The sequence below is a fragment of the Bombina bombina genome, chromosome 6 (genome assembly GCF_027579735.1).
Source record: "Bombina bombina isolate aBomBom1 chromosome 6, aBomBom1.pri, whole genome shotgun sequence".
NCBI lineage: Eukaryota > Metazoa > Chordata > Amphibia > Anura > Bombinatoridae > Bombina > Bombina bombina.
The window spans coordinates 40,919,045-40,945,669 of NC_069504.1; the positions used below are offsets into that span (position 1 = coordinate 40,919,045).

The 26,625-nt window shown below is 40.4% G+C and overlaps 1 protein-coding gene across 1 annotated transcript in view; it reads right to left on the minus strand.

Moving 5' to 3' along the window:
• COPG2 (COPI coat complex subunit gamma 2) overlaps positions 1-26,625 on the minus strand; it is a 205,231-nt gene that overhangs the window by 54,322 nt on the left and 124,284 nt on the right. The window contains exons 16-20 of the mRNA XM_053716386.1: positions 15,513-15,616; positions 8,976-9,101; positions 8,658-8,723; positions 3,459-3,598; positions 416-587 (exon numbers count right to left, since the gene is read on the minus strand). Of these exons, the coding sequence (XP_053572361.1) occupies positions 416-587; positions 3,459-3,598; positions 8,658-8,723; positions 8,976-9,101; positions 15,513-15,616 (608 nt within the window). The remainder of the gene's footprint in view (positions 1-415; positions 588-3,458; positions 3,599-8,657; positions 8,724-8,975; positions 9,102-15,512; positions 15,617-26,625) is intronic.

The window sequence follows — 26,625 nt, forward strand, 5'->3', positions numbered from 1 at the left end:
AATAATTGCAAATTCTAAATGGCGACTCTGGATAAATATTCCTTCTGATATGAAACCCAAACATTTTCTTTTGTGATTCAGACGGATCATACAATTTTAAACAAAAGTTCCAATTTACTTCTATTATCAAATTTTCTACATTCCCATAGTATTGTAGGTTGAAGAAATGAATAGGTAGGCATCTGGAGCATTACATGACAGGAAATAGTGCTGCCATCTAGTGCTCTTGCAAATGGAAAACTTTCTTGCAACACTGCTTCCATATAGTGCACCAAGCACGTGCACGCTCCTGAGCTTTTTTCATTAAAAGATGCCAAGAAACTAAAGAAAATTTAATAATAGAAGTAAAGTAGAAAGTGGTTTAAAATTGCATGAAAATGTTTTGGTTTCATGTCCCTTTAAGTTATACAGTTACCTGCAGTGGGATCATCCTCAGGTAACCGGACAAGAGTGTAGCATATTCCGGGCTGGTTATATGAAAGACTTGGCGCTGGGACATATTGAACCACTTCATATGCCTCCGATGGTTCCATCTGCACAGTCACTTTCTCCAGGAGCTGATCGTTCAATGTGTTGGTGCAGTCAAACTGGGAATGCAAACAAAGTCACACCTGAAAATACACTGGAGCAAAGAGATTCCTGCCCAGGAGGCACATTTTATTTCATAAGTCATTACTGGCATTTGTGATGCTGAAATTCATTTTGAGAAAATTTGCCAATAAAGCTAATACTATTGCAGAGCTTTAGCCAACTGGAGGGTTACAAATCATACCATGGCACTGTGTTGTAAACATTCATTGCTGTCAGTGGGTTAAAACCCTAACCCTAAAGAGGAAAAAAGAGGATTTATTTTGTAGCTGACCTAAAATGATGAAGCTAATCAAAATTGATGAGTATGTTTCCGATGAGAGGAAGCAGCAAGTGTAACATTGATCTTTGAAAGTGAACAGATAATTAAGATCAAAATAATTTAAATCAGAAAGTGAAATGAAGTACTATCCATCTAACAAGCCACCATCAGAACTAGATAATTAGCGCTTAAATACTGAAGTGTAAACATTTTTGTTTTCTTTTACTTTACTTTGTTTTCTTTACTAGCCAAAGATCAGGTTTAAAAATCACTGAGTATAAACGTTGTCATATAAAACAAGATCTGCAGGTTTAATAGCGTTTTAAAGAATTGTTTTTCCATTATTATTGCCGAGTATCTCAAGGACGTGTGTGAGAGATGGTGGGTGAGTATTACTGAGTATCATAAGGATGTGTGTGTGTGATAGAGGGTGAGTATTAGTGGCGATCACAAGGATGTGTGTGTGTGATAGAGGGTGAGTATTAGTGGCGATCACAAGGATATGTGTGTGTGATAGAGGGTGAGTATTAGTGAGTATCATAAGGATATGTGTGTGTGATAGAGGGTGAGTATTAGTGGCGATCACAAGGATGTGTGTGTGTGTGATAGAGGGTGAGTATTAGTGGCGATCACAAGGATATGTGTGTGTGATAGAGGGTGAGTATTAGTGAGTATCATAAGGATATGTGTGTGTGATAGAGGGTGAGTATTAGTGGGGATCACAAGGATATGTGAGTGTGATAGAGGGTGAGTATTAGTGGCGATCACAAGGATGTGTGTGTGTGTGATAGAGGGTGAGTATTAGTGGCGATCACAAGGATATGTGTGTGTGATAGAGGGTGAGTATTAGTGAGTATCATAAGGATGTGTGTGTGTGATAGAGGGTGAGTATTAGTGGGGTTCACAAGGATGTGTGTGTGTGTGATAGAGGGTGAGTATTAGTGGCGATCACAAGGATATGTGTGTGTGATAGAGGGTGAGTATTAGTGGGGTTCACAAGGATGTGTGTGTGTGTGTGATAGAGGGTGAGTATTAGTGGTGATCACAAGGATATGTGTGTGTGAAAGAGGGTGAGTATTAGTGGTGACCACAAGGATATGTGAGTGTGATAGAGGGTGAGTATTAATGGTGATCACAAGGATGTGTGTGTGTGTGATAGAGGGTGAGTATTAGTGGTGATCACAAGGATATGTGTGTGTGAAAGAGGGTGAATATTAGTGGTGACCACAAGGATATTGTGTGTGAAAGAGGGTGAGTATTAGTTGTGACCACAAGGATATGTGCGTGTGATAGAGGGTGAGTATTAGTGGTGATCACAAGGATATGCAAGTGTGATAGAGGGTGAGTATTAGTGGTGATCACAAGGATGTGTGTGTGATAGAGGGTGAGTATTAGTGGATAAGATTATTAGCGAGGATCACAAGAATATGTGTGAAGGATGGTGGGTGAGTATGAGTGGGGATCACAAGGATATGTATGTGTGTGAAAAAAGGGTCAGTATTAGTGGATAAGATTATTAGTGAGGATCACAAGGATATGTGTCAGAGATGGTGGGTGAGTATTAGTGGTGATCACAAGGATATGTGAGTGTGATAGAGGGTGAGTATTAGTGGTGATCACAAGGATATGTGAGTGTGATAGAGGGTGAGTATTAGTGGATTATTATTATTATCGGTTATTTGTAGAGCGCCAACAGATTCCGCAACGCTAATAAGATTATTAGTGAGTATCACAAGGATATGTGTGAGAGATGGTGGGTGAGTATTAGTGGTGATCACAAAGATATGTGTGTGTGATAGAGGGTGAGTATTAGTGGTGATCACAAAGATATGTGTGTGTGATAGAGGGTGAGTATTAGTGGTGATCACAAGGATATGTGTGTGTGATAGAGGGTGAGTATTAGTGGTGATCACAAGGATATGTGTGTGTGATAGAGGGTGAGTATTAGTGGTGATCACAAGGATATGTGTGTGTGATAGAGGGTGAGTATTAGTGGTGATCACAAGGATATGTGTGTGTGATAGAGGGTGAGTATTAGTGGTGATCACAAGGATATGTGTGTGTGATAGAGGGTGAGTATTAGTGGTGATCACAAAGATATGTGTGTGTGATAGAGGGTGAGTATTAGTGGTGATCACAAGGATATGTGTGTGTGATAGAGGGTGAGTATTAGTGGTGATCACAAGGATATGTGTGTGTGATAGAGGGTGAGTATTAGTGGTGATCACAAGGATATGTGTGTGTGATAGAGGGTGAGTATTAGTGGATAAGATTATTAGTGAGTATCACAAGGATATGTGTGAGAGATTGTGGTGAGTATTACTGGGGATCACAAGGATATGTGAATATGATAGAGGGTGAGTATTAGTGATTAGGAATATTTTGTGAGAATCACAACGGTTTTGTGTGAAAGGGAGAGAGAGAGATGGTGGTTGACTATTGGAGGATAATATTATTGGTAAAAATCAAAAGGATCTGATCGTGTTTTTAAATTATGCACATTATCACTTCTTCATATTACCTTTCAAAAACCATTCTTGCCCTGTAACAAACCACACACCGCAAGCACCTACAGGTTATGTCTGAAGAAGAATCACAAGCAACTTACCTGGAATACAATGTAATCTGTGAATATGTGTTTGATGCAGCTCACGATATACTCTGTTTCGGGTTCTGTAAGTTGCACTGGTTCAGATGACTTAAACAAAGGCCCCAAGTTCTTAAACTCTGGAATGGCGGAAAGTTGATCTGTAGACAATAAAGAAAGAAGGAAATGGGCACAAAAATGATCAGCTGCTGGGGCCTTAAAAAACCGGACATGAAGGAGTAAGACGTCTTTCATAGCAGAACACAAAACACCTCAGAGAGAAGCCTCAGTGATTCTAAACCAATGAGGGAGCCTACCCTCTTCCATTACACTTATGATGGGAGAAAAAATGCATTCTGCAAAACAGATGTTACAGCTGACCCCTCCCCACCACATAATACTGCATATACAGTTACTGCTCGGGCATCCCACAAAATATGAGCCTATGAGAATTGTCTTAAAGAGAAACTCTAGCAGCTGTTTATAAGTACTAAGGCTTTACCGGTGGGTTAATTGGTCAGTTTTGCATAGCTGAAACTAGACAAGACCTTTTCTTCCTCATGTAAAGACTTACGCCTAGATTTTGAGTTTTGCGGCCAAGGGGGTGCGTTAGCTACGCGTGCTTTTTTTCCCCTGCACCTTTTAAATACCGCTGGTATTTAGAGTTAACAGAATGGCAGGGTTTTCAGTGCGTTAGGCTCCAAAAAGGGAGCGTAGAGCATAATTTAACGCCACTGCAACTCTAGATACCAGCGGTGCTTACGGATGCGGCCAGCCTCAAAAACGTGCTCGTGCACGATTCCCCCATAGGAAACAATGGGGCTGTTTGAGCTGAAAAAAAACCTAACACCTGCAAAAAAGCCGCGTTCAGCTCCTAACACAGCCCCATTGTTTCCTATGGGGAAACACTTCCTACGTCTGCACCTAACACCCTAACATGAACCCTGAGTCTAAACACCCCTAACCTTACACTTATTAACCCCTATTCTGCCGCCCCCGCTATCGCTGACACCTGCATATTTTTTTTAACCCCTAATCTGCCGCTCCGTAAACCGCCGCTACTTACATTATCCCTATGTACCCCTAATCTGCTGCCCCTAACACCGCCGACCCCTATATTATATTTATTAACCCCTAATCTGCCGCCCCCAACGTCGCCTCCACCTAACTACACTTATTAACCCCTAATCTGCCGACCGGACCTGAGCACTACTATAATAAATGTATTAACCCCTAATCCGCCTCACTCCCGCCTCAATAACCCTATAATAAATAGTATTAACCCCTAATCTGCCCTCCCTAACATTGCCGACACCTAACTTCAAGTATTAACCCCTAATCTGCCGATCGGAGCTCACCGCTACTCTAATAAAATTTTTAACCCCTAAAGCTAATTCTAACCCTAACCCTAACACCCTCCTAAATTAAATATAATTTTATTCTAACGAAATAAATTAAATCTTATTAAATAACTTATTCCTATTTAAAGCTAAATACTTACCTGTAAAATAAACCCTAATATAGCTACAATATAAATTATAATTACATTGTAGCTATTTTAGGATTAATATTTATTTTACAGGCAACTTTGTAATTATTTTAACCAGGTACAATAGCTATTAAATAGTTAATAACTATTTAATAGTTACCTAGTTAAAATAATAACAAAATTACCTGTAAAATAAATCCTAACCTAAGTTACAATTAAACCTAACACTACACTATCAATAAATTAATTAAATACAATTCCTACAAATAAATACAATTAAATAAACTAACTAAAGTACAAAAAATAAAAAAGAACTAAGTTACAAAAAATAAAAAAATATTTACAAACATTAGAAAAAAATTACAACAATTTTAAACTAATTACACCTACTCTAAGCCCCCTAATAAAATAACAAAGCCCCCCAAAATAAAAAAATGCCCTACCCTATTCTAAATTACAAAAGTTCAAAGCTCTATTACCTTACCAGCCCTTAAAAGGGCCCTTTGCGGGGCATGCCCCAAAAAATTCAGCTCTTTTGCCTGTAAAAAAAAACCATACAATACCCCCCCCCCAACATTACAACCCACCACCCACATACCCCTAATCTAACCCAAACCCCCCTTAAATAAACCTAACACTAAGCCCCTGAAGATCTTCCTACCTTATCTTCACCATGCCGGGTTCACCGATCGATCCAGAAGAGCTCCTCCGATGTCTTGATCCAAGCCCAAGCGGGGGGCTGAAGATGTCCATGATCCGACTGAAGTCTTCATCCAAGCGGGAGCTGAAGAGGTCCATGATCCGGCTGAAGTCTTCATCCAAGCGGGAGCTGAAGAGGTCCATGATCCGGCTGAAGTCTTCTATCAAGCGGCATCTTCAATCTTCTTTCTTCCGGATCCATGTTCATCCCGCCGACGCGGAACATCCATTTTCACCGACGACTTCCCGACGAATGACGGTTTCTTTAAGGGACGTCATCCAAGATGGCGTCCCTCGAATTCCGATTGGCTGATAGGATTCTATCAGCCAATCGGAATTAAGGTAGGAAAATTCTGATTGGCTGTTGGAATCAGCCAATCAGAATCAAGTTCAATCCGATTGGTTGTTCCGATCAGCCAATAGAATGCGAGCTCAATCTGATTGGCTGATCGGACCAGCCAATCGGATTGAACTTGATTCTGATTGGCTGATTCCATCAGCCAATCAGAATTTTCCTACCTTAATTCCGATTGGCTGAATTCGGAATTCGAGGGACGCCATCTTGGATGACGTCCCTTAAAGGAACCTTCATTCGGCGAGTAGGCGTCGGTTGAAGAGGTTGGATCCGCCTCGGTTGGAAAGAAGATGGCTCCGCTCCAGAAGAAAGAAGATTGAAGATGCGGTTTGATAGAAGACTTCATCCCGATGGACTTCCGACTTCAGCCCGATGATGGATTTCTTCAGCCGCCGCTTGGATCCAGACTTCAGCCCGAGGATGGACGTCACTCTTCAGCCCCCCGCTTGGGCTTGGATCAAGACTCTGGACCGATCGGTGAACCTAGCATGGTGAAGACAAGGTAGGAAGATCTTCAGGGGCTTAGTGTTAGGTTTATTTAAGGGGGATTTGGGTTAGATTAGGGGTATGTGGGTGGTGGGTTGTAATGTTGGGGGGGGGTATTGTATGTTTTTTTTTTTACAGGCAAAAGAGCTGAATTCTTTGGGGCATGCCCCGCAAAAGGTCCTGTTCAGTGCTGGTAAGGTAAAAGAGCTTTGAACTTTTGTAATTTAGAATAGGGCATTTTTTTATTTTGGGGGTCTTTGTTATTTTATTAGGGGGCTTAGAGTAGGTGTAATTAGTTTAAAATTGTTGTAATATTTTTCTAATGTTTGAAATTTATTTTTTATTTTTTGTAACTTAGTTCTTTTTTATTTTTTGTACTTTAGTTTATTTAATTGTATTTATTTGTAGGTATTTGTATGTAATTAATTTATTGATAGTGTAGTGTTAGGTTTAATTGTAGATAATTGTAGGTATTTTATTTAATTAATTTATTGATAGTGTAGTGTTAGGTTTAATTGTAACTTAGGTTAGGATTTATTTTACAGGTGATTTTGTAATTATTTTAACTATTTTAGCTATTAAATAGTTCTTAACTATTTAATAGCTATTGTACCTGGTTAAAATAAATACAAAGTTACCTGTAAAATAAATATTAATCCTAAAATAGCTACAATATAATTATTATTTAATTGTAGCTATATTAGGGTTTATTTTACAGGTAAGTATTTAGCTTTAAATAGGAATAATTTATATAATAAGAGTTAATTTATTTCGTTAGATTTAAATTATATTTAACTTAGTGGGGTGTTAGTGTTAGACTTAGCTTTAGGGGTTAAAACATTTATTAGAATAGCGGTGAGCTCCGGTCGGCAGATTAGGGGTTAATGTTTGAAGTTAGGTGTCGGCGATGTTAGGGAGGGCAGATTAGGGGTTTATACTATTTATTATAGGGTTATTGAGGCGGGAGTGAGGCGGATTAGGGGTTAATAAATATAATATAGGGGTCGGCGGTGTTAGGGGCAGCAGATTAGGGGTACATAGAGATAATGTAAGTAGCGGCGGTGTACGGAGCGGCAGATTAGGGGTTAATAATAATATGCAGGGGTCAGCGATAGCGGGGGCAGCAGATTAGGGGTTAATAAATATAATATAGGGGTTGGCGGTGTTAGGGGCAGCAGATTAGGGGTACATAAGGATAACGTAGGTGGCGGTCGGCAGATTAGGGGTTAAAAATTTTTAATAGAGTGGCGGCGATGTGGGGGGACCTCGGTTTAGGGGTACATAGGTAGTTTATGGGTGTTAGTGTACTTTAGAGCACAGTAGTTAAGAGCTTTATGAACCAGCGTTAGCCCAGAAAGCTCTTAACTACTGACTTTTTTCTGCGGCTGGAGTTTGGTCGTTAGATTTCTAACGCTCACTCCAGACACGACTCTAAATACCGGCGTTAGAAAGATCCCATTGAAAAGATAGGATACGCAATTGACGTAAGGGGATCTGCGGAATGGAAAAGTCCTCTCCCTTAAATGCAATAATAATAATATTAATTCATGGGACATCAAATGTAGACACTTCTAGGACAGGAGATCCAGTACGTTACAGATTATAATGGAGAGACCTCAGTGAATTTGCCTATTATCACTGCTTGTGTTTTCTCCAATAGTGTTGCTTCCGCTTCACCAGCTCCTAGGTTATGCTAGGCAGCAGATTCACTAAAACTCACGCATCTCGCCAACCTGTAGTAAGTCACAGACATACAATCAGGCAAAACCAGGTGAATCTGCAGGGGCTAGTGGACTGGAGATGCTGAAGGGACCTTATGCTAATATAAGACTTGCCAACTGGGAATCTATTTTTCACAAATCTTTTTTAAATTGTATTCATTATTATAAGCAAATACTATCTGTTAGCTTAAGTGGATAAACGATGTATGACTGGAGGTATTCGGATTCCCTAACTTAGCTAAATTTACAACCTACTAAACATTTTCAGTTGGCTCATGGCCTAATTTTGCCACACATTGTACCGTAATTTCATAATTATATAAGTATTAAATATATTTATTTTACTCCTGAGAAAAATATTCATTAAGGGAAAACTGGAAATCCACACAAATTAGAGATAAGGTATTTCCCAAAACATAAAATAATGTAATTAAATGCCATACCGCACCTCATGACTCTCTAAGCCTTACCTTGGAATATGTCTTGTCGAGCAGGTACCACTTTATCTGACTGTTTGCTAGCCATGGGAGCAATATCTGACAAGGAAACAAATAGACAATATTAGAGAATTATTTTTTTTTATATAAAATTGCATTATATAAAAAACACATGACTATTGGTGGTTAAACAAAATTGGATATGTTCAAGACAGTAACCTTGTAAGAAGTACTATATATAATGCACATTTCTGCATAAATCATAAAAACTCTGGAATTGCTAAATAAAAAGGTTAAAATGTGCCAACGGTCACTCTGTACTAATGATCTCACTACAATACAATGACATACCTGTTTTCTGTTCCATAAAAGGGACAGTGGCCAAGGGAACAGATTTGATGTCAAAAGGTTTTTCTGTAGGCTCCAGTGTGTATTGGTGCAAGGCTTTCTCCATCCCAAGAACCGAGACGGTCAGAGCTGAAATACATATGGAGATCCGTATGATTTTAATCAGCATCTCAGCGTCAGAAGAACAATCCGTAATCCAAAGATTCATCAGAGACCCACTTGCATTAAGCTTTTAGCTACTTAAGGGCTATATGCACCAGTTCTAACAAGTTAATAGGATCTGCATTGTATATAGAAATATATTTCTGAAGACAATTTCCTAATAAGCAACTCCCACACCCCCATTTATCATTTGATAATCGCTGATCTGTCCGTAAATAAAAAAATGGGCATGCCTAAAATGTGTATCCTACAAGTCTCTAGATTGTAAACTCTTTGTGACAGGTTTTTTCCGATTGTATAAATTTGTACAGTGAAGTGTCAAATTACTCAGTATCTAGAATGTATTGCTATGAATAAATGTCACGTATCATATACCCTTAGATCATGTACATATTGCTATAGAATATTGAGGCAAAAACATAATTTATGTAAGAACTTACCTGATCAATTAATTTCTTTCATATTGGCAAGAGTCCATGAGCTAGTGACGTATGGGATATACAATCCTACCAGGAGGGGCAAAGTTTCCCAAACCTCAAAATTCCTATAAATACACCCCTCACCACACCCACAATTCAGTTTAACGAATAGCCAAGTAGTGGGGTGATAAAGAAAGGCGTAAAAAGCATCAACAAAGGAATTTGGAAATAATTGTGCATTATACAAAAAATCATAACCACCATAAAAAAGGGTGGGTCTCATGGACTCTTGCCAATATGAAAGAAATTAATTTATCAGGTAAGTTCTTACATAAATTATGTTTTCTTTCATGTAATTGGCAAGAGTCCATGAGCTAGTGAAGTATGGGATAGTAATACCTAAGATGTAGAACTCCACAGAAGAGTCACTAGAGAGGGAGGGATAAAATAATAACAGCCATTTTCCGCTGGAAAAAAATTAATCCACAACCCAAAATATAAGTTTATTCTCATAATGAAAAAAAAAACTTAAACATAGGCAGAGGAATCAAACTGAAACAGCTGCCTGAAAAACTTTTCTACCAAAAACTGCTTCCGAAGAAGCAAATACATCAAAACGGTAGAATTTAGTAAATGTATGCAAAGAAGACCAAGTTGCTGCTTTGCAAATCTGATCAACTGAAGCTTCATTCTTAAAAGCCCACAAAGTGGAGACTGACCTAGTAGAATGAGCTGTAATTCTCTGAGGCGGGGCCTGACTTGACTCCAAATAAGCCTGATGAATCAAAAGCTTTAACCAAGATGCCAAGGAAATGGCAGAAGCCGTCTGACCTTTCCTAGAACCAGAAAAGATAACAAATAGACTAGAAGTCTTCGTGAAATCTTTAGTAGCTTCAACATAATATTTCAAAGCTCTTACCACATCCAAAGAATGTAAGGGTTAGGACACAAAGAATGGACAACAATTTCTCTATTAATGTTGTTAGAATTCACAACCTTAGGTACAAATTTAAATGAAGTCCGCAAACTGCCTTATCCTGATGGAAAATCAGAAAAGGAGATTCACAGATAATTCGAAAACTCTTCTAGCAGAAGAGATGGCCAAAAGGAACAACACTTTCCAAAAAAATAGTTTAAATGTCCAAAGAATGCATAGGCTCAAACAGAGGAGTCTATAAAGCCTTCAAAACCAAATTAAGACTCCAAGGAGGAGAGATTGATTTAATGACAGGCTTGATACGGACCAACGCCTGTGCAAAACAGTGAATATCAGGAAGCTTAGCAAACTTTCTGTGAAATAAAACAGAAAGAGCAGAGATTTGTCCCTTCAAGGAACTTGCAGACAAACCTTTATTCAAACCATCCTGAAGAAACTAAAATTCTAGGAATTCTAAAAGAATGCCAGGAGAATTTATGAGAACACCATGAAATATAAGTCTTCCAAACTCAATAATAAATCTTCCTAGAAACAGATTTACGAGCCTATAACATAGTATTAATCACTGAGTCAGAGAAACCTCTATGACTAAGCACTAGGCGTTCAATTTCTATACCTTCAAATTTAATGATTTGAGATCCCGATGGAAAAACGGACCTTGAGACAGAAGGTCTGGCCTTAATGGAAGTGGCCAAGGTTGGCAACTGGACATCCGAACAAGATCCGCATACCAAAACCTGTGAGGCCATGCTGGAGCTACCAGCAACACAAACGATTGTTCCATGATGATTTTGGAGATAACTCTTGGCAGAAGAACTAGAGGCGGGAAAATATAAGCAGGTTGGTAACACCAAGGAACTGTTAACGCATCCACCGCTTCCGCCTGAGGATCCCTGAACCTGGACAGGTACCTGGGTAGTTTCTTGTTTAGATGGGAAGCCATCAGATCTATTTCTGGAAGACCCCACATTTGAACAATCTGAGAAAACACATCTGGATGGAGCAACCACTCCCCCGGATGTAAAGTCTGATGGCTGAGATAATCTGCTTCCCAATTGTCTATACCTGGGATATGAACCGCAGAAATTAGACAGGAGCTGGATTACGCCCAAGCAATTATCCAAGATACTTCTTTCATAGCTTGGGGACTGTGAGTCCCACCCTGATGATTGACATATGCCACAGTTGTGATATTTTCTGTCTGAAAACAAATGAACGGTTCTCTCTTCAACAGAGGCCAAACCTGCAAAGCCCTGAAAATAGCACAGAGTTCTAAAATATTGATTGGTAACCTCGCCTCTTGAGATTTCCAAACCCCTTGTGCTGTCAGAGATCCCCAGACAGCTCCCAAACCTGAAAGACTTGCATCTGTTGTTATAACAGTCCAGGTTGGACGAAGAGGCCCCTTGAACTATACAATGGTGATCTAACCACCAAGTCAGAGAGAGTCGAACATTGGGATTTAAGGATATTAATTGTGATATATTTGTATAATCCCTGCACCATTGGTTCAGCATACAAAGCTGGAGAGGTCTCATATAAAAACGAGCAAAGGGGATCGGGTCCAATGCTGCAGTCACGAGACATAAAACTTCCATGCACATAGCTACTGAAGGGAATGATTGAGACTGAAGGTTCCGACAAGCTGAAACCAATTTTAATCGTCTCTTGTCTGTTAGAGACAGAGTCATGGACACGGAATCTATCTGGAAACCTAAAAAGGTGACCCTTGTCTGAGGAATCAAAGAACTTTTTGGTAAATTGCTCCTCCAACCATGTCTTTGAAGAAACAACACTAGTTGATTCGTTTGAGAATTTGCAGAATGTAAAGACTGAACTAGTACCAAGATATCGTCCAAATAAGGAAACACCACAATACTGATTACAGAGAGTAGGGCACCGAGAAACTTTGAAAAGATTCTTGGAGCTGTCGCTAGGCCAAATGGAAGAGTGACAAATTGGTAATGCTTGTCTAGAAAAGAGAATCTTAGAAACTGATAGTGATCTGGATGAATCAAAATATAAAGATGATATGCATCCTGTAAGTCTATTGTGGACATATAATGCCCTTGCTGAACAAAAGGTAGAATAGTCCTTATAGTCACCATTTTGAAAGTTGGCACTCTTACATAACGATTCAAAATTTTCAGATCCAGAACTGGCCTGAATGAATTTTCTTTCTTTGGGACAATGAATAGATTTGAATAAAACCCGAGACCCTGTTCCTTAAACGGAACTGGTATGATTACCCCTGAAAGCTCCAGGTCTGAAACACACTTCAGAAAAGCCTGAGCCTTTACTGGATTTGCTGGGATGCGTGAGAGAAAAACTCTTCTCACAGGAGGTCTTACTCTGAATCCTATTCGGGACCCTTGAGAGACAATACTCTGAATCCAATGATTTTGGACAGAATCTGCCCAAATGTTTTGGAAGAATCTTACTCTGCCCCCTACCAGCTGAGCTGGAATGAGGGCCGCACCTTCATGCAGACTTGGGGGCTGGCTTTGGTTTCTTAAACGGTTTGGATTTACTCCAACTTGAAGAAGGTTTCCAATTGGAACCAGATTCTTTGGTGGAAGGATAAGGTTTCTGTTCCTTATTTTGTCGAAAGGAACGAAAACGGTTAGAAGTTTTAGATTTACCCTTAGGTCTTTTATCCTGAGGCAAAAAAACTCCCTTCCCCCCAAGTGACAGTTGAAATAATCAAATCCAACTGAGAACCAAATAACTTATTACCTTGGAAAGAAAGAGATAATAATCTAGACTTAGATACCATGTCAGCATTCCAATATTTGAGCCACAAAGCTCTTCTAGCTAAAATAGCTAAAGACATAGATTTAACATAAATTTTGATGATATAAAAAATGGCATCACAGATACAATTATTAGCATGTTGAAGCAAGCGAACAATGCTAGACAAATCAGGATCCATTTCCTGTTGCGCTAAACTTTCCAACCAAAAAGTTGATGCAGCTGCAACATCAGCTATAGAAATGGCAGGCCTGAGAAGGTAGCCAGAATATAAATAAGCTTTCCATAGATAAGATTCAAGATTCCTATCTAAAGGGTCTTTAAAATAAGTACTTGAAGAAGGAATAAAAGAAGTACCAGGCCTATTCCATTCCTTAGAAATCATATCAGAAATAGCATTAGGAACTGGAAAAACCTCTGGAGGAACCACAGGAGGTTCATAAACAGAATTTAAACGTTTACTAGTTTTAATATCAAGAGCACTAGTGTCCTCAATATCCAATGTAATCAACACCTCTTTTAACAAGAAACACATATATACTCCATTTTAAATAAATAAGTAGATTTGTCAGTGCCAATATCTGAGGAAGGATCTTCTGAATCAGATAGCTCCTCATCAGAGGAGGATAATTCAGTATGTTGTCGGTCATTTGAAATTTCATCAACCTTATGAGTTTTAAAAGACCTTTTACGTTTATTCGAAGGCGGGATGGCAGACAAAGCCTTCTGAATCGCATCAGCAATAAAATCTTTTATATTCACAGGTACATCTTGTACATTAGATGTTGAAGGAACAACAGGCATTGTACTATTACTGATGGACAATGTGCATGTAAAAGCTTATCATGACAACTATTACATACCACAGCTGGAGATATAATCTCCACAAATTTACAACAGATGCACTTAGCTTTGGCAGGCAGCAGGATTCCAACAGTGGTTTCTGAGACAGGATCAGATTGAGACATCTTGCAAATGTAAGAGAAAAAACAACATATAAAGCAAAATTATCAATTTCCTTATATGGCAGTTTCAGGAATGAGAAAAAAAATGCAAACAGCATAGCCCTCTGACATAGAAAAAGGCAAGAGGCATATAGGAATGGGGTTTTAAATAATGAAATTATTTGGCGCCAAGTATGACGCACAGTGCAAACTGAATTTTTTTTGGAGCTAACAACATCCGGAATTGACACACTCGCGTCATTGAAGACGCAACATTGTGCAAGGAACTCAGCATCAACTAAGACGCCGGAAATTACGAATTTGCGTCATCGGACGTACCTTTACGCCAAAAAAATTCTCGCACCAAGAATGACGCAATAAACTTTGGCATTTTGCTCCCCCGCAAGCCTAATTTTGCCCGCGAAATTGAATGAAAAAGTAGTCAAATGAAAAAAAAGACTATACCCCAGGTAAGAAAAATATTTTTCTAAATATACTTTTTCCCAAATATGAAACTGATAGTCTGCAAAAGGAAATATACATAAACCTGACTCATGGCAAATATAAGTACAATACATATATTTAGAACTTTATATTAATGCATAAAGTGCCAAACCATAGCTGAGAGTGTCTTAAGTAATGAAAACATACTTACCGAAAGAAACCCATCCACATATAGCAGATAGCCAAACCAGTACTGAAACGGTTATCAGTAGAGGTAATGGAATATGAGAGTATATCGTCGATCTGAATAAGGGAGGTAGGAGATGAATCTCTACGACCGATAACAGAGAACCTATGAAATAGATCTCCCGCAAGGAAAACCATTGCATTCAATAGGTGATACTCCCTTCACATCCCTCTGACATTCACTGTACTCTGAAAGGAACCGGGCTTCAAAATGCTAAGAAGTGCATATCAACGTAGAAATCTTAGCACAAACTTACTTCACCACCTCTATAGGAGGCAACGTTTATAAAACTGAATTGTGGGTGTGGTGAGGGGTGTATTTATAGGCATTTTAAGGTTTGGGAAAATTTGCCCCTCCTGGTAGGATTGTATATCCCATACGTCACTAGCTCTTGGACTCTTGCCAATTACATGAAAGAAGTACAAATTAATAATAGTAATATTACTACTAATATTTACAACCCCTCTCAATCGATTAAAATACTGTAGCAGCTGACTGCTTGGTACATATGAAAATAATTAAAAACTGAAATTTTACAAGCTCAGTTCCGTGTTCTTGACATGAGTATAATAAACATGTAAATGTGCGTGTGCTTATTTTTATATATGTATAGATATTATATGCACAGATACTGACTGTTGAATATGTAGGCAGCATTCAGTGTTAGTTGCTTCTGCTTCAGCACATTGAAGTAAAATGTGGCTCTGTCCCGGACCTCGTCATCGTTGTCCATCATACACCTGCCAAGAAGATCAGAGTAATCAAATGTAAAGCACTGTCATTTCTAACTATACAAAAACAAATGGAGGGTTTTGTGGTTAATCCATCACACATTATCACGTGCTAAAATCTGTATCATCCATAAAATGTGTCCTGTTAGTGACACATAAGGCCCGATGCTCAGAAATATTCATTGAACCCCTATGGGTCCCATATAAGAGACTCTGGACGAACAAGGTTCACTTCTGCAAACCTGTCCACCCGGCATTGCAGCCAGCGGGAAGCAATAGGCTGCCTGCATGTAATTTAGCACAAGTGGCTGCTTGTGCAATGCCACCCCCAGCACATGTGCGGCCAATCGTGTGTGAGCAGGGGCTGTCAATCATTTCAAGTTCTGAGAATTAGAATTTGCTATATTTTCAGAACAAAATTACATGAAAATGGGACAAAAAGAATGAAAATAAAAGTTGTTTCATTATAAATAACTAAACATTTTATATAAAAATCTAGAGATGTTTACTGTCCCTCTAAACATAAGGTACAACAATCAGCATGTTCAGTACAACTAAAACGAAACGTATGCTTACCTGATAAATTTCTTTCTTTCTTGACACGGTGAGTCCACGGCCCGCCCTGTATTCAGACAGTTTCTTTTTATATAAACCTCAGGCACCTCTGCACCTTGTGTTACTTCCTTTCTCTCCTTTCCCTTTGGTCGAATGACTGGGGGATTGTGGGTAGGGGAGTGATATTTAACAGCTTTGCTGTGGTGCTCTTTGCTTCCTCCTGCTGGCCAGGAGTGATTTTCTCAACAGTAATTAATGATGATCCGTGGACTCACTGTGTAAAGAAAGAAAGAAATTTATCAGGTGAGTCCACGGATCATCATTAATTACTGTTGAGAAAATCAGGAGGAGGCAAAGAGCACCACAGCAAAGCTGTTAAATATCACTCCCCTACCCACAATCCCCCAGTCATTCAACCAAAGGGAAAGGAGAGAAAGGAAGTAACGCAAGGTGCAGAGGTGCCTGAGGTTTATATAAAAAGAAACTGTCTGAATACAGGGCGGGCCGTGGACTCACCGTGTCAAGAAAGAAAGAAATTTATCAGGTAAGCATAAATTTTGTTTTCTTTCTAATGACAAGATCATCATCAATTACTGTTGGGAACCAATACCCAAGCCAGAGGACACAGATGATAAGGGAGGGACAAGACAGGAACCTAAACAGAATGCACCACTGCTTGAAGAACCTTTCTCTCAAAAGAAGCCTTGCAAATCTATTCCACAGAATCTTCATTTTTGAAGGCCCAAGAAGAAGAAACAGCCCTTGTGGAATGAGCTGTGATTTTCTCAGGAGGTTGCTGTCCAACAGTCTCATATGGCAAGCGAATAACACTCTTCAGCCAAAGGGAAAGTGAAGTAGCCGCAGCTTTCTGACCCTTGTGTTTCCCAGAAAAGCAAACAAACAATGCAGAAGACAACCTTGGGCAGAAAACCAAACTTAGTACACAGAACCACCTTATCAGAGTGAAATATAAGATAAGGGGAAATCACACTGTAAAGCAGAGAGTTCAGAAACTCTCTGAGCAGAGGAAATAGCAACAAGAAACAAAACTTTCCAAGATAACATCTTAATATCTAAAGAATGCATAGGCTCAAACGGAGCCTGTTGTAAAACTTTAAGAACAAGGTTAAGACTCCATGGAGGAGTTACAGGTTTAAATACAGGCCTGACAAAACTATTGCACGTCTGGCACATCCGCCAAGCGCTTATGTAACAATGCCGAAATCTGACTTTTTAGAGTATTTGCAGACAAACCCTTCTTCAGACCATCCTGGAGAAAGGACAAAATCCTAGGAATCCTTACTCTACTCCAAGAGTATTCTTTGGATTCACACCAATACAAGTATTTACACCAGATCTTATGGTAAATCCTGCGAGTCACAGGCTTACGAGCCTGAATAAAGATCTCAATGACCGACTCTGAAAATTCACGCTTAGATAAAACTAAGAGTTCAATCTCCAAGCAGTCAGCTTCAGAGAAACAAGATTTGGATGAAGGAAGGGACCCTGAAGTAGAAGGTCCTTCCTCAGAAGCAGTCTCCAAGGTGGAAAGGATGACATTTCCACTAGATCTGCATACCAAATCCTGCGAGGCCACGCCGGGGCTATGAGAATTACTGACACCTTCTCCTGCTTGATTCGAGCAATGACTCTTGGAATGAGAGGGAACGGAGGAAACAGGTATGCTAGACTGAAGTTCCATCTCTTGACCTCAAGGCGTATCTCTGAAGTTTGGCATTCTGACGAGAAGCCATGAGATCCAACTCCGGCTGCCCTCACTTGAGGGTCAAACTGGAAAACACATCCGAAGGAAGTTCCCACTCCCCGGGATGAAAAGTCTGTCTGCTCAGAAAATTCTGCTTCCCAATTGTCCACTGCTGGCATATGGATCGCAGAAAGACAGCATTTGTGGGTCTCCGCCCATTAAATAATTTGGGCCACCTCTGTCATGGCCAAGGAATACCAATTCCCCCTTGGTGGTTGATGTAGGCCACCGAGGTTATGTTGTCCAACTGGAACCTGATAAACTGAGCTAAGGCTAACTGAGGCCAGGCCCGAACATTGAAGATTGCTCTCAGCTCCAGGATGTTTAAGGGCAGGACTGACTCCTCCTGGGTCCATAAGCCCTGAGCCTTCAAGGAGCCCTATACTGCTCCCCAACCTAGAAGGCTGGCAATCCGTGGTCACAATCACCCAGGAGTGTCTGCGGAAGCAAGTACCCTGGGAGAGATGATCTTGAGAACGCCACCACGGAAGAGACTCTATTGATGCCTGATCTAGATCTACACGCGGAGACAGGTCCGTATAGTCCCTGTTCCATTGTCTGAGCATGCATAACTTCAGAGGTCTGAGATGGAACCGAGCAAACGGAATGATGTCCATGGAAGCCACCATCAGACCGATTACCTCCATACATTGAGCCACTGACGGCCGTGGAGAGGACTGAAGGACAAAACAAAATATTTTCCTGAATCACCTTCCATCCGTGGGATTGAAGAAAAGACAACAAGATCTCCGTATGAGATTCTGCTTGTTGAAAAGATGGCGCCTGAACCAGAATGTCGTCCAGATAAGGTGCCACTGCAATGCCCCAAGAAATGAAACAATTCTGGGAGCTGTGCCAAAGCTGAATGGAAGGGCCACAAACTGGAAATGATTGTCCAAAAATGCGAATCTCAGAAACTTGTGATGGTCCCTGTGAATAAGAACATGAAGGTATGCATCTTTTAGGTCTATGGTTGTCATGAACTGACCCTCTTGTACCAAGGGAAGAATGGAGCGTATAGTCTCCATCTTGAAGGATGACACTCTGAGAAACTTGTTTAAACATTTTAGATCTAGGATTGGTCGAAAAGTTCCCTCCATTTTGGGAACTACGAACAGATTTCAGTAAAATCACAGACCCCTTTCCTGAAAGGAAACTGGAACTATTACCCCTAGGGTGGCAAGGTCCTTGACACAATGTAAGAACACATCTCTTTATCTGGTCTACAGATAATCTGGAGAGGAGAAACCTGCCTCTGGGAGGAAAAGATTTGAAGTCTATTTTGTATCCCTGGGAGACAATGTCCACCGCCCAGGGATCCGGTACATCTCTTATCCAAGCCAAACAGAGAGAGTGTCTGCCCCCTACAAGATCCGCTGCCGGATCGGGGGCCAACCCTTCATGCTGACTTGGAATTAGCTGAAGGCTTTTTATATTGCTTTCCCTTATTCCAGGACTGGTTGGGCTTCCAGGAAGGCTTGGCTTGATCTTGTTTGGAGGAAGGGGAGGAAGACTTGCCTTTAAAGTTATGAAAGGAATGAAAAATTACTCTGACTTCCCTTCTGCTTATTCTTTCTAACTTGAGGAAGAAAAGAACCCTTCCCTCCAGTAATATCTGAGGTAATTCCCGCCAAACCAGGTCCAAACAAGGTCTTATCCTTGTAAGGAATAGCCATGAGCTTAGATTTAGATGAAACATCCGCAGACCAGGACTTCAACCACAAGACCCTGCGGGCTAGGACCGCAAAACCAGAAATTTTGGCTCCCAGTTTAATAACTTGTAAGGAAGCATCTGTAATGAAGGAATTGGCTAACTTGAGAGCCTTAATCCTGTCCTGGATCTCATCAAAAGGGGTATCCGTCTGAAGAGATTCAGACAACGCATCAAACCAGTAAGCCGCAGCGCTGGTAACAGTGGCGATACACACCGCAGGTTGCTATTGTAGACCCTGGTGGACATACATCTTTTTTGGTAAAGCCTCCAATTTTTTATCCATTGAATCTTTAAAAGAACAACTATCCTCTATAGGAATAGTAGTCCTCTTGGCTAAAATGGAGATCGCTCCTACCTTAGGAACCTTCTGCCACGACTCCTTAATAGAATCCACTATAGCAAACATCTTCATAAAAATAGGAGATGGAGAAATGGGAATACCAGATCTTTCTCATTCTTGAGCAATAATCCCCGCAGCAGGAACCGGAAAAACCTCCACCACGGAGGGAACATCAAAGTATTTGTTCATTTTACTAGACTTTTTAGGATTGACTACGATAGTTGTGTCGGAGTCGTCCAAAGTAGCCAAAACCTCCTTAAGTAATAAGCGAAGGTGTTCTAGCTTAAGTCTGAAGGATACCACTTCAGCATCAGAAGAAGAAATTACACTGTCTGAGTCTGAGATTTCCCCCTCAGATGCTACCGAAATGACTTCTTCCTCAGGCTTATGGGAAGGGAGACTCTGGATAACCAGAACTTGATCAGAAACTTTACTAACGGTTTCCATAAATTTCCTTTTACGCCTTCCCTGCAACATGGGGAAAGCTGACAAGGCCTCAGATACCACAAGGGATACCTGGGAAGCAATGTCTTGTAGAGAAAATCCTCCAGGATTGCAAGAGGAAACACAGGGCACTGTATGTGGGGACTGAAAAAGTTGGGACGCTTGAGGAGAAAGCTGCGGCATATCTGCAACAGGAGACACCTGAACAGCATTTGCCTGGGATAATGGTTGCAAATGTTCAAAAATATTATATCTATAACTTAAATTTTGCTCAATACATGGGGAACAAAAAGGAACTGGGATTTCCACCTGAGCATCAAAACCTAACTGACAAGCAGCAACTTTGCCTGGGATAATGGTTTGAAAAGCCTCTTGATCCATCTTATGTAATAAATAAGGATAAAGTGTAAAAATTATTTATCTGAAAATAAAAAATAAATATGTACTGTGTCTTTAAATAGAAATGTGTGTTAGCGCAACAAACCAAATAGACCTCAAGCGACCTATACACCTCAGTAGCTTTACTGAGGTGCCTACCTGTCCTGCAGCTCACAGAGTGACTTCCCTCACAGAAGAAACAATCCCCTTTTCAAATACAGAGCGGTGCCGGTTACTGAGCCCTAACTGCCAAAAAAAACGGCTTACAACAGTAATCTCCATGACCAAAAGTTAAAGTATAAAAACTACTATAACACACTGAACCACCATAAATCACCTCACAGTCTCAATGCCCAAATTGCCTAAAAGAAACCCCAAGCATGAAGGTTTAATAAAGTCCCATATTAAATAAGACAGCTTTTAGCAATCTCCTTTCAAAAGAAAATTAAAATGGCACTTACCTGAAAGTTCTGTCCGGCAGCAGGACAGCTCACCTGGTTTGAGAGGGTGCAGCACCTCACATGGACCTGTGAAGAGAGAAAAACTGTGTAAACCTACTCAGGTTTTCTAGTTAGGGCAGCAGATTCTTGAGAAAACGCAGTGAGGATTGTACCTCACAAGTTCTCAAGTGCTCAAAAGCCACCACTGCCCTACTGAAGAAACTGATGTGGATTAGGCTAGACCCCAGAAATTAACAGAGTAAGCTTACTCTGCTTAAAAAAAAAAAAAAAAAAAAAATCTTGATTGAAGAAAACTTCTCATCAGACACCTAAACTTCACCTCCTCCTTGCACTACAGGCAAAGAAAATGACTGGGGGATTGTGGGTAGGGGAGTGATATTTACCAGCTTTGCTGTGGTGCTCTTTGCCTCCTCCTGCTGGCCAGGAGTGATATTCCCAACAGTAATTGATGATGATCTGTGGACTCACTGTGTCATTAAGAAAAGGGACATTAAACACATAAAATATACCAAACGTTAACACTATACTGTAGAACAAAGTTAGCACAATTTGCACTGTTTTGCAAGTCAAGAGCAGTTTAGGGATACAACTCTTGAAAGGTTTGGTGGGATCTATGTTGTTGTTCTCTTTTCCAGTAGCCAGTTAGGGACAGCTGTAAATGATCTTGTGCTCTGAGCCAAGCATTCACTGTGCAGTAGTAAAATTTAAATCAAACGTAAATATGATGGAAGCTGTCTAGCCATCTAGTTGATGATTATTGCAATATTTTTTTATTTTTCTCACACATTTAACAAGGAGGTTAAATGCTGATTTGAAAGGGACAGCTTAGTCAAAATTTAACTTTTATCAAATTAGTTTTGTTCTCTTGATATCTGTGCTGCCTCAATGAGGTATAGAATATTACATAGCCTCTGTTATGTTCATGTTATAGTTAAGAAGTTATATATTTTTATGCCATTTTTCTCAAGGCTTCCCTGTGTTTGTTCTGTACTGCCATCTACTGACCCTTTTTGGTAATGCTCCTGTTTTCTACAGTATCCTACCTCTGACCTTATTATGCATTTCCTTTTGTGTATTACTCCGCCCTTGTAGTTTTGATGATGTTTTCCTGTGTCATGGCTGCAGCTAACAGGCCTCATGTAACAAGCACTCATGTTAATTCATTGCAAGCTACGATCAGTATCATCTTTTGACCGCAAAATACTTTAACCATTCATTCATTTGCTGTATTCATTATCTGCTGTAACCTGATATTCAGAATAAAGCAACTTTGTGGATGAACAAGGTATTGGTGAGTTCAGCTATCTGACCAGGATTGTCTGCAGTGATTGTATCTTCTTACACAGGCCAGGCATAGAGGTCTCAGCAAGGGATAGATCATTATTACAACTATCTGAGTCAGAATAATATCCTTTGTTAAGAGTAAAGCTAGGTAAGCTGATAGGAGCTCAGGAGCGTGCACGTGTCTATAGCAGCCTATCTAAAACATTGCTATAATATATAGATACAAAAAGTTAAATTACTGTGCTATGATATTTAGAAACTTGCAAATAAAGCCACAGCGTAGGGGATTTTCCCTATGTCCCCATGCAAAAGAACTTGATTTCAATTATAATAAAGTGTGTGGTGGTACACACTGAATTAAAAGCTATGGCGCTCTAATAGAGCTAAATAAGTGCAGTATCCGGCTATCTAGTATAAATAGTATATTTTAATAATCAGAGTTACAATTATAATTAAAATAAACCAGATTAAAAACATCCAAAGCTAGCAATGTGATATTGATAAAATTAGATGTACAAATTATAGAAACACAGTTTACAAAATAAAACAAGAATACAATTAGACCCTATTATGCACATTCGCAAAGCATAGTGTAGGTATATAGTAGGAACATTTTCCAAGGACAACAATGGGCTGCAGGTGATTGCAGAGGAGCTGGTTGCGGAATATCCACAGATGGAGATAATTTGATCCTGGAATCCTGTAATGAGACAGGGGGATCCTTGTCACCAAGTATAAAAGTACACAAATTGAGGTGCTATTAATTACTTACACCGAACATGTGCTTTGTGTCCTCATGGATGTCCCATAAGCTGATCGCTTGTAGCAAACTTCAAAGCTGAAAGTCCGTCAGCGTGTGTGCAGTCTTTCAAGCGGTTGCGCCACAATGTAGCGTGCTGGACTAGTAGTATCAGGTGAAATCTTTGCAGGATTGGATCGTTGTGGCTACGGATGCCGAAGCAGGATAAAAACAGAGCAACGTGTTTCGGCAGAGGTGCCTTTCTCAAGCTCCTTTGCAATCACCTGCAGCCCATCGCTGTCCTTGGAAAATGATCCTCCTATATACCTACACTATGCTTTGTGAATGTGCATAATAGGGTCTAATTGCATTCTTGTTTTATTTTGTAAATTGTTTCTATAATTTGTAAATCTAATTTTATCAATATCACATTGCTAGCTTTGGATGTTTTTAAACTGGTTTATTTTAATTATAATTGTAACTCTGTGATTATTAAAAACATAATTTATGCTTACCTGATAAATTCCTTTCTTCTGTAGTGTGATCAGTCCACGGGTCATCATTACTTGTGGGATATTAACTGCTCCCCTACAGGAAGTGCAAGAGGATTCACCCAGCAGAGTTGCTATATAGCTCCTCCCCTCTACGTCACCTCCAGTCATTCGACCAAGGACCAACGAGAAAGGAGAAGCCAAGGGTGTAGTGGTGACTGGAGTATAATTTAAAAAATATTTACCTGCCTTAAAAAACAGGGCGGGCCGTGGACTGATCACACTACAGAAGAAAGGAATTTATCAGGTAAGCATAAATTATGTTTTCTTCTGTTAAGTGTGATCAGTCCACGGGTCATCATTACTTGTGGGATACCAATACCAAAGCAAAAGTACACGGATGACGGGAGGGATAGGCAGGCTCTTTATACAGAAGGAACCACTGCCTGAAGAACCTTTCTCCCAAAAATAGCCTCCGAGGAAGCAAAAGTGTCAAATTTGTAAAATTTGGAAAAAGTATGAAGCGAAGACCAAGTTGCAGCCTTGCAAATCTGTTCAACAGAGGCCTCATTCTTAAAGGCCCAAGTGGAAGCCACAGCTCTAGTGGAATGAGCTGTAATTCTTTCAGGAGGCTGCTGTCCAGCAGTCTCATAAGCTAAACGAATTATGCTACGAAGCCAAAAAGAGAGAGAGGTAGCAGAAGCTTTTTGACCTCTCCTCTGACCAGAGTAAACGACAAACAGGGAAGACGTTTGTCGAAAATCTTTAGTTGCCTGTAAATAAAATTTAAGGGCACGAACTACATCCAGATTGTGCAAAAGACGTTCCTTCCTCGAAGAAGGATTTGGGCACAAGGATGGAACAACAATCTCCTGATTGATATTCCTGTTAGTGACTACCTTAGGTAAGAACCCAGGCTTAGTACGCAGAACTACCTTATCCGAGTGAAAAATCAAATAAGGAGAATCACAATGTAAGGCTGATAACTCAGAGACTCTTCGAGCCGAGGAAATAGCCATTAAAAATAGAACTTTCCAAGATAACAACTTTATATCAATGGAATGAAGGGGTTCAAACGGAACACCCTGTAAAACGTTAAGAACAAGGTTTAAACTCCATGGTGGAGCCACAGCTTTAAACACAGGTTTAATCCTGGCCAAAGCCTGACAAAAAGCCTGAACGTCTGGAACTTCTGACAGACGCTTGTGTAACAGAATGGACAGAGCTGAGATCTGTCCCTTTAAGGAACTAGCGGATAACCCCTTTTCTAAACCTTCTTGTAGAAAAGACAATATCCTAGGAATCCTAACCTTACTCCAAGAGTAACCTTTGGATTCGCACCAATATAGGTATTTACGCCATATTTTATGGTAAATCTTTCTGGTGACAGGCTTCCTAGCCTGTATTAAGGTATCAATAACTGACTCAGAAAAACCACGCTTTGATAAGATCAAGCGTTCAATTTCCAAGCAGTCAGCTTCAGAGAAGTTAGATTTTGATGTTTGAAAGGACCCTGAATCAGAAGGTCCTGTTTCAGAGGTAACGACCAAGGTGGACAGAATGACATGTCCTACCAGATCTGTATACCAAGTCCTGCGTGGCCATGCAGGCGCTATTAGAATCACTGATGCTTTCTCCTGTTTGATTCTGGCAATCAATCGAGGAAGCATCGGGAAAGGTGGAAACACATAAGCCATCCTGAAGGTCCATGGTGCTGTCAAGGCATCTATCAGGACCGCTCCCGGATCCCTGGATCTGGACCCGTAGCGCGGAAGCTTGGCGTTCTGTCGAGACGCCATGAGATCTATCTCTGGTTTGCCCCAACGTGGAAGTATTTGGGCAAAGACCTCTGGATGAAGTTCCCACTCCCCCGGATGAAAAGTCTGACGACTTAAGAAATCCGCCTCCCAGTTCTCCACTCCCGGGATGTGGATTGCAGACAGGTGGCAAGAGTGAGACTCTGCCCAGCGAATTATCTTCGATACTTCCATCATTGCTAGGGAGCTTCTTGTCCCTCCCTGATGGTTGATATAAGCTACAGTCGTGATGTTGTCCGACTGGAACCTGATGAACCCCCGAGTTGCTAACTGGGGCCAAGCCAGAAGAGCATTGAGGACTGCTCTCAATTCCAGAATGTTTATTGGAAGAAGACTCTCCTCCTGATTCCATAGTCCCTGAGCCTTCAGAGAATTCCAGACAGCGCCCCAACCTAGTAGGCTGGCGTCTGTTGTTACAATTGACCAGTCTGGCCTGCTGAATGGCATTCCCCTGGACAGATGTGGCCGATAAAGCCACCATAGAAGAGAATTTCTGGTCTCTTGAATGGAATGAAGGACACGGCATGCATTTTGAAGTTTTGTTAACCTGTCCTCTGTCAGGTAAATCTTCATTTCTACAGAATCTATCAGAGTCCCCAGGAAGGGAACTCTTGTGAGTGGAAAGAGAGAACTTTTCTCTTCGTTCACTTTCCATCCATGCGACCTTAGAAATGCCAGTACTATCTCTGTATGAGATTTGGCAGTTTGAAAGCTTGAAGCTTGTATCAGTATGTCGTCTAAGTACGGAGCTACTGAAATTCCTCGCGGTCTTAGTACCGCCAGAAGAGTGCCCAGAACCTTTGTGAAGATTCTTGGAGCCGTAGCCAGTCCGAATGGAAGAGCTACAAACTGGTAATGCCTGTCTAAAAAGGCAAACCTTAGATACCGGTAATGACTTCTGTGAATCGGTATGTGAAGGTAAGCATCCTTTAAATCCACTGTGGTCAAGTACTGACCCTCTTGGATCATGGGCAAAATTGTTCGAATAGTTTCCATCTTGAACGATGGAACTCTTAGGAATTTGTTTAGG